Genomic DNA, 9,721 nt, shown 5'->3' with positions numbered 1-9,721 from the left:
AGCAAAGCCAGACGCAACCGGTGTACGCAAATCCTTATTGATTTTCATTGTATACTTACCACTCGAGCAAATAAAACAGCAAATAATGCAAATCTTTCGGTTTGTTTACATTTCGCAGCAGCAGCAAGTTCTTAAGAGTATTCAGTCTGAACCCACATTTTATAAAAACTATCTGTGTTTGAGTAGCGCATAAATATATGCGTTAAGAATAAGTAGGTATATGCTAGTCTTGGCCCCGTATTCATAAAGTACAGCAACTCTAGAACATGTTGCTTTTACACTAACTGATCTTAAACAATCTCAAACAAAACCAGGAGGGTTTAACATGACGGCATCCATGTTTTTCAACGCGATGATCAATTCCACCTTGGAAATTATGTTCGCCATGTTGATGTTTGGATAGTAGTTTGAATGCATAGTTTAGCAAGCTGGATTGAAATTGTTATTTTTAGAATGCCAAAATCCTCAAAATAGCTTGGCGCTTTGCCTCATTAATATTGCATTACGCCGGTAAAATTTTTTGGCATGGATTTATTTGTCATTGCAACAGACATTTCCTCTGTGAAAATTGAAAACTAAATATTATTTACATGGACGACCGACATTATTGTCGTTTTTTCATTATTAATAATTTGATATTTACTGTCAGTTCATGTGATACTTATTTCAGATTAACTTTAAGACTTTGGTTTTAACCGTTCATTTAAGATGTTTTTCGAACTTTTAAACGGCTTGTTTGTTTTCTTACAACCTACAAACAAATCTTATCTATGCTGTGTAGTACGCTACAAGAATATGCCATAAAACAAAGTAACATGTTTAACGTCTTAAGGAATGGTTTTAACAACCTCCTGTAGGGTTTTATCACGGGTTTATTAGAGCTGTTAAGCCCACTAAGCTTTAAAATAAGTTCAAACGGTTAGATTATAACAACAGCTTGTAAGCTATAAGAAAACTAAAAATGTTACTTGGGCGTACATATATGCGATAGTGACTTAAAATAGTACTTTATACGATGTCCAGCGTGCATCCTTATGCGATTCCTGGTTGTCTGGGCAGGCGATTTGTGTCTTGGTCTGCTAAGCCGCGAATTTTACATCTTTGTAACTCTCTTATCACGCACATATTTTAAAACTTGTTATTTCTTCAACAGCTTTGTTGTGTTTTTTCGTTTTCATTTTTTTTTTCGTTTCAGAGAGCGAGTAAAGGCGCTTAAGCCTATTAGGACCAGGGCACGTGAAGTTAATGTCAGTGTCCCATTCCTGGGTATCGTACTGCCATGGAGTGTGCATTAAACATATAAGCTTCGCCACTTCCAACGATTATATGTTCAAACCCAATCCCCTGAAAACGAAACGGTTGGTACGGTTATCCCCGTTTCTTCTGTGATTAAATTCAAAAAGGACTGTCTAACTTGTTATTCATAAGTGGATAACCTGATATCCTCAAATTTATGAAGTATCTTCCAACCCATTAGTCTGCACAGTGGGCCTGGCCATTTTAATATTTGTATCACATCTCTGACATGCTGCAAATGTTAATGCTGGCAAGAAAACATCAGAAGAAATTTTGTTATTTCCCGGATACTCTTCAATACTGGCTGTGCAAGCACTAGAATAGAATAGAAACCACGCTGAGGATGACGGGTTCGATTCTCGGTCGGTCCAGGAACTTTTTATATAGGAAATGTCCTTGACTTCCTTGAGAATACAGTATTTTCGTTCCTGCCACACGACATACACATGCAAAATGACATTGACAAAGGAAGCTCTGAGTTAATAACTGTGGAAGTGCCCATAGAGCATTATGCCAAAAAGCAGGCTCGATTCCAGTTAGGTTATAACACCATGAAGAACAAGGAGAAATTAAAGAAATACAGAATTTTGTTTTTGTTGGTACAAGTCTGCGTGGACTTCATTGTATTGATTAAAATGCATTTCCATTATTTTTTTCCCAAATTTTTATATAAGTTACACAACGAAACTGGGTGGTGAGCGTTCGTAGAGATTATTGCAAATGTCAACTAAGTTTCCTGAAGCACCAATCCATTTCAAGTTTCATTTCCGTTTGTGTTCAGAATACCAAAAAACCCACTTTCGCCCCTCGTCCCTCTACGAGGAAAACTTTCACAAGGAAAGGGAACGCATCCGCTTGCTGTTGAGTTTTTGGGAAGTTTTATCCGGATGAAATAACTCAATCGGTTCGTTGCGACACGCTGCTGGATGCTGCCTGAGATCGAAGGCACATTCCAAAGGGATCGGAAAAATTCAATTTGATGACCTTGTCTGGCGTTGACTGGGAATACTTGCTGCTGTTTTTTTTTTTTTCATTATTTGGGATGCGAACCGTAATCAATCTTCCATTCAAGTGGCTGATGGTATGCTGTGAAATGGCGAGGGTAAATCAAATATTTGTCGCTGTAAAATTAGGGTATGACATATAGACTTATTCGGGAATGATTTTCACGGTTTAGAACCCATGAGAATTTGTAAAAACTTTTGGAAAGAATCCATAATAGTTGGAGCAGGTAAGCCCAAGAAATTCCGGAAAGTGTCCAAGCGGATTCCAACGACTGGTAATTCCAAACTACAGCTATAGTGACCGAACTCAACCATTCCAATCAGCTTCCCATCAAGAACGATTGGGGCACCAGTGAATCCCTGAAACAAATGTAAAATTCAGTGAGAAACTCAAACAAGCACACTCCTTATACAAACCAAACACAGAGTCTCGTTCGCTTTCGGCTTCAAGCATAGATGCTGATCTGACTTGAAGAAATCCCCAAACTCCTCCTCGCAACTACTCGGAGGCGTCACGTACATCTCCACCGTTCGAACTTTGAAATACACCGGTCGATTTGTTTCGTTTGCGCCATGACTCAGAACTCCAAACCCGTACACATGAACCGACCGATTATACGCTCTCACGATCGAAGCTTGATACACCTCAGCAACAGAAGCGTTTTCCGCAGGATAACTTTCCGGAATACTCAACACTGCCAAGTCATGGTCAAACACTTCCTCGAACATGGGATGAATCCTGAAGCTCAGCACCGGAACGTATTTTCTCTTAATCTTAGAATCCATTCCACCAGATCGCAATGCCTTGGTCAAGTAACTCACCTCACTAGGTTTAAGTTTGTCCGAAAATATGCCATTCCCGAACTTATTGTCGTACTTGACTCCAAACTTTTGACTCAACTTCTCCAGATACTTCCACCTGGAACCTTTTCTGATGAAAGCTTTCCCATTGTGCAGCTGTTCGATTGTATGAGTTTCCAAAGCCACGTGGAATTCACCGGGCATTCCCAGAGAGTAAGTTTCGTTTTTCTTCAGGTAAAGACAATCGGCTGACGTGAGGACTTGACCTTTTCCCAAAACTACGGCATTGCAGATGAATTTGTTCCGAGGTCCAAATAGCGCCGCTACTGGAGGGTAGGGATTCTGGAACTCTGAAATGACGGTCCCGACGAACACGGTAGCGAATAGAAGTAGGTTTCGCATTGCACGATGTGCACCGATAAATTGTTAATGACAACTGAACTACAAAATGTAACTTGGCTCGCATTATATAGTGCATTGAGAAGGAATGCATCGCCATTTGAATCAATAATATACGAAACAGATGTAGCATTATTGTTTTGTTTTACTGGAAATGATTTGCCATTCTTTGAATATCATCTATACAAGCGATTAATAAAACAATCATTTCATTCAAAGCTTGCTCAAAATACGAAGTTAAAACTTAAACCACTGAATAGTTTAGAATGGGATGTTCCTGAACATAACCTTAACCTTATTTCATATAGTTCCCTCTTACACCTTCCTACTTTTTGCAATACACTTTGAAGAATACTGTTTTCGGCAAAGTTACTCAGAAAAATGAAAGCTTTCATGTAGAAAACAGGGGATCTCAAAGGGTTTCAGCAGGGTACAAGCAGATCTCAGGGGCGTTTCAAAGGGGTCTCCATGGTCATCTCAGGGCTTCAGGATGTTCTAGGTACGGGGTCGCATATGGGCGCTTAAGGGTATCTCAGAGTTTTCCAGGAGGTCTCAAGGGTTTCACGGGAGTTCCAGCGGATTTCAGGGGCATTTCATAGGGTACCGGGGGATACCATGTGGTCTCAAGGCCGTTTAAGGGGGTCTCCATGACGACTCAGTGGGTCTTAAAGTGGTTTCAGCAGGTTGCCAAGAGATCTCAAGCGCGTTTCCAGAAAGTTTCAGGGTCATCCCAGGGATTCAGGGGAGCTGCAGGAGGTGTCTAGGGCGATTCAGAAGAGGGTACCTGGAGATCTCTGGGGCGTTTCAGTGGATTTCAGTAACGCTTCAGAGGATTTTAGATGATTTTCAGTGAATTCCAAGGGGTTTCATACAATGCACAGTACTTTTTACCAATATCATCGCAATGCCGTTATCATTAAAGCTGATGTTGCTGACATAAATGTAGCACATTCGATGAATGAGTGTTGTTGGCCTTGAATACACTTGTTGCCACCATGATTATAACTCAAATCAAGATGATGAAAGTATGTAATGGCAGATGACCAGGAGTTCCAGTGGTTCCAAAGCCGAAAAAGAGTCATGCGATTAACTTGAGAACCAAGAGAGTGAGAGTGTGAAGACATTGATTTTCGGAGCAGGTTTTAGAGACGTTTCCGGGAGTCTAAGGGGGGTTTTCAAAGGCGACTTCTTTTGACAGATAAATTTTGGCAGGTTGTTTGGCTCTGTTTGTCCCTATTCGTTTTTTTGAGAGTGACAAATATTTTTGCTTGCCAGGTACATCTTGGTCAAAATTTAACTGTCAAAAGTGGTCAAATATTTGGCATTGGTCAAAGAGTGGCATACTAGCTAAAAAGCTTAACATCAAAATTCACTCACTATGTTGCGCTATCGCTGTAATGATGTATTAATTTGGTCAGGGCGTCATGCATCTCACTTTCTGGACTGCATAGAGAAATACTGTCTTTGACAAAGTTGCTCAGAAAGATAAAAACTTTCCGCTAGAAAAAAAATAGCTCTAAGTTTACTGCGCTAGTATGAACTACGAGTTACATAAAAGAATGAACTTCTTAAGAAATTTCTCCAAAAGTTTCTTTAACATTTTTCTAGGGCGCTTTTAAGAATTTCTTACGAAGTTTCTTCAGGAATACCTATGACTATTCTTCAGTAATAAATTCTGCAATGCCTTTTTGGTACGCCTTGAGCATTTTTTTTGGTAATTGCGATCATTTTCTTCTAAAATTGCTTCGAGCATTCCTTCGATAATTTATCGATAAATTCTTTGTTCTTGCTTAGAAATATGTTTGTAATTTCGTTCAGTATTTGCTCTTCGCTTTTAAGAATTCGTTTTGAAATTATAATTGAAATTTATTCAGAAATTTTTTGGAGAATTTGTCTGACAATTCCTTTAAAATACCGGGGATGGCCAAAATGTTTGGGAAAGTCAACTTTTTTTCTCTCACAAAAAAAAATCAACATGCTGTAACTTTTCATAGAGTGCATCAAACAATCTCAAATTTTGACTGTTTGTTAACCTACTATATGTACATCATTGGTACAAATTTAGGCTCGATTGATTAATGTTTCGCAAAGTTAGAACCGTTCTCGTAACACACTATTTTTTAGACAACTCATTTTTAAGGTGTCATATCTCGGAAACCAGTGAGCTAAATTGAATGAAATTTTGAACGTACACTGTCAATATGTAAATGTTTCACAATCTATTAAAATATGGGTAATTTTTAAACGTTTAAAAAAGTTATCATGCATCGACACTTTTTGGATTTTTCTCGAAAAAATGTATTTTTTTACATCAATGTCAAACAAATTGGCCACCCCGTGTACTATCGGCAATTTTTAAGATTTCTTCCTGCAATTCTGTCAGCAAATTTATTGGCAATGTGCGAGGAATTTTCTTTAGATATTTCTATGAGAATTTCTTCGACCATTACTTGGACCATTCCTTCGACCTTCGGGAATTGATCGGGCTATGTCTTAAGGATGTCTTTTGAAAGTGGAAGTGTCTTGGGAAACTTGTTCGGTATTTTTTTTTTATTTCTTTGGCAATAATTTTAAAAACGTCTTTGGAAATAACCTTGAGATATTTTTCAATTTTCTTTTTTCGGAATTCTGAATACTTTATTTGTGTGTAATGTAATTTCTATAGGGTGCCTATGCTAAAGTTTTTCTAGGAAACTTCTCTTGCAATTTACAAGGTTTTTGAAAATTCCTAAGTTTGTTTCTTAAAATTTCCTTCGGTCATTCCATTGTTAATCCTTGATTTATTTTATGTAACAGCAGATGTAATTCCTTTGGAAAATCAAAAAGAATTAGCGGAGTCCACAGATATTTTTTCCTAAAATAACTAGAAAACATGTAGAAACGATTTGATTAAATAATTTTCCGATAATCTACCGGACAAATTCAGAACAAAACAGTACAAAAATCACAAAAAAAATTGCCAAATAAATTACCAAATAGCCCATAAATTTTCTGAAGAAATGTTTGAAGAAAATAAAAGAAATCCCGTAGAAATTTCCAGATATATTTATTTTGCAATTACCTGAAAAACTTATAAATAAGATGCAATAGGTATTTTCAAAAACAAAAACCTAAATAAATTCCCAAAATAGTTGCCGAAGATGTTTCCAAAAGAGTTGCTTAACAAAATTTACCAAGGAACCACCCAAGTAGTTTTCCAGTAAAAATAAATCCAGCAGGAAATGTTTGAACAAATCCAATTGAAAAATAAATGCTGAATGAATTTCCAAAGGAATGGTCGTAAACGTTTCAAACACGAATTTCACAGAATGATTCACAGGAAATTTACCGAATGAGTTTCCAAAGGAAATGCCCAAATTCCCCTAGTAAATGGCGAGGAAGTTTCCACATTAGTATCAAAGAAAGAGCATGAGCATGAACATGAGATGACCGCACAAATCGTAGTTGCTATTCCGTTACTGACCAGAACAGTCAACATTGCACAGGGAACCAAAAGGATGGGTGCAATTTTGAAGGTTCAAAACTTTATATTGTCAGTACCGGCTCCGGCCACGTCCTTACGGTCATCGAGGAAGGGAAGGAATGTTAGTGTGACCTCCGTGTTAGTGTGTACCTCCGCATCCCCACGGTTGTTACAGAAAGGAAGTTTGTTAGTGGGGAGGAATTGAAAGTTACATAGATCTGGATTCACATTGGTAAGTGATGTGAGCTATGCAACACTTGATATGATTTAGACTTCCGTCAGCCGGCTGTCGGAAGAATATATTAATTGTATTGTATGTTTGTGTATTAAATATAATTATACACTGGGTGTGAATAATTTTCAAACCACGCTTATGTCGGATCAACTCGTAATAACTCACGTTCTAAGCTTATCGTTTCTCAGTCACAAAATAACTGTATGCAATTCCGTTAAGTGTTTCTGCCAATGTTGAAAAACCGAAACCGCGCCGTAGCTTTACGAGAAAACTGAACAAATAAATAATCAAAATCGTCAAGTCAAGTACAAGACACTGAAGACGACCTTACAGTTGAGGTCGAAACACGTATCTGTAAAAGGATGCAAATTCTTAGTGGAATTCAAAGGAACCGTACTTAACCCGATTTTCTTTTTATTTACAAAATCGTTGCTTTTGAGTTTCACCTATGTCCTTGTATTAATTTTTTTTTTTCGCGTTCCCGTGTTAATAGGATTGCGGATAACAAAACCGTTGTACAGTAAACTTGACCTTTCTAAAGAAAGAGATACTTCGCCATTTTGATCGCTGGTTGCCTGCTTGCAAATCTGAAATAGAAAATAGTATAAAATTGTCAGAGATAAACCAGCCAAGGGCTGAAAGTCTCTCTAATAAAGACATAAAAAAAGTATTAAATTGTGATACGTTCTATACTGATGTATTTTTGTCAATTGTTATTTATATATATAGGTTAAATTTACCTCAATCCCTCTGAAATAAATGGAATATTAGCAGTGAAAAATAATTAGAATAAAAAAAAGATAAATAGTGTAAAACAGTACACCAAATCTTGATCCTGGAATGTTCCTGCATGTAAATGAACCAGGCTGGAAAATAGCAAGATCAAAACTTGATATAGTAGATCTTACACCGTAACGCACCATTCCAAGGTGATCTACCCACGTTATGGGTTAGCTTCCACATTAGTGTCAAAGAAATACCTAATGTAATCACCAAAGGGTTCTGCAAAGGAATTGTTAAAAGAAGTCAAAAAGTAATTTCAGAAGGAATTCCCATCGAATTTCTGAATGTATTATCCAAGTATTACCGGAGTGATTCGTGCATGAATTGACTAAAGAAGTTTTCCAAAGAGTTTCCTAAAAAAAATCTCAAACGAATTGTCGCACAAAATTTCAAATAGATTTCTATGAGAATTCCTAAGAGATTCTCACCAAAGCTAATGTGAAATAAGTTTTCGACACAATGAAAAAGTTGCTCATGCATATGGTCTTATTCTTTTGAGCAACGCTGCCAAAGTTGGTATCTTCCGAAGTCATTCATAGCGTAAGTAGCAGACGGCTTAGACTAAACTACAAGCTGATTGAAACACTATCGCCTCGTAGTGAGCGAAATTTGAACTAAACTGTTTTCTAGATAAAAAACACTCGTTCCTCTGCACAAATTTGCCATAAACAGTATCATTCAATGTGGTCCGGAACGTGAAATACACAAGCTTCAGATCATGCTGACAGTTGATATCAATTTCTGAGCAACTTTGCCGGAGACATTATCCTTCCAAGTGTTTCAAAACATGAGATGTACGATGATTAAACTAAACTGGAAGGTTTTGAGAACACTAGCGGTACATAGTAAATGCATTTAAAACTGAATTGTCTTCTTTGGGAAAGCTGTTATGCTTCTGAGCAACTTCGCCGAAAACAGTATACTTCTAAGCGGTCCGGAACGCGAGGTATACGACATTTATACCTAACTGGTAGCCTATTAGAATACTAGCACCACGTAGTGAGTGAATCTCAAACTACGTTGTTTTCTATGTGATGCTTTCAGTTTTCTAAGGAGATTCTCGGTGATCAAAGTTTTACCAAATTAACACATTATTGACGAAATTTTGCCTCTCGAACAATTGAATTGGTAAAAAATTCATCATGCGATGAGAAGTTACATTTGTGGGCCACAAGACCCCAATATACAATTCATTACTTCTTCTTAATGCCCGAAGAAGAAATGTAATTGAGATTAAAAACGTATGATAGCTACTTTAACCTTCTAATACCCAACCCTACCTTTAGACGGGGTATAGTTTGAGCATTTTTGTAATTCGTTTGTTTCGTGCGTGGATAAGCATTTTTTATATTTTTGGCTGATACTTAAGACTATTCTGTATATCTTAAAATGTTTTTTTTGGTGTTTTTCCATTCGTATTCACATTTTTTTTTAAATCAATGAAAAATTGATGCTTTATTCACCTTTCAGAAGTCATTGATTATTTTGTATTCAATCGCTACAAATAACATATTTTTTTCCAAATCATTCTATCATAGTAAAATAGTTTATGGTGACTTGGTGCACCACAGAAATTTCATAGGAATCATTGAATTTTCAATTGTTTGCCTCGCATTTTTGAAGTGATAAAAAAGGGCAATTTTGCAGCCACGCAGCAGAATAAGTATCATCACATTCCCCACAAGTGAGCATATGAGATGATACATTTTCATACAAATATGCGCTTTGGTGACTGAGATT

General features: G+C 37.1%; 1 protein-coding gene across 1 annotated transcript; it reads right to left on the bottom strand.

Moving 5' to 3' along the window:
• Positions 1 to 1,881: 1,881 nt before the first annotated feature.
• LOC109427258 (uncharacterized) lies at positions 1,882 to 3,548 on the bottom strand. Its single transcript, XM_029869798.2, has 2 exons — positions 2,718 to 3,548; positions 1,882 to 2,660 (listed from the first exon to the last, which is right to left on the bottom strand). Exons 1-2 carry the CDS (start codon positions 3,501 to 3,503, stop codon positions 2,463 to 2,465), a joined length of 984 nt encoding a protein of 327 aa, XP_029725658.1. The 5' UTR covers positions 3,504 to 3,548; the 3' UTR covers positions 1,882 to 2,462.
• Positions 3,549 to 9,721: the final 6,173 nt, after the last annotated feature.

This window comes from Aedes albopictus, chromosome 2, assembly GCF_035046485.1.
Source record: "Aedes albopictus strain Foshan chromosome 2, AalbF5, whole genome shotgun sequence".
NCBI lineage: Eukaryota > Metazoa > Arthropoda > Insecta > Diptera > Culicidae > Aedes > Aedes albopictus.
Note: the sequence above shows the minus strand (reverse complement) of the source record. Positions and strands in the feature narration are given on the sequence as shown.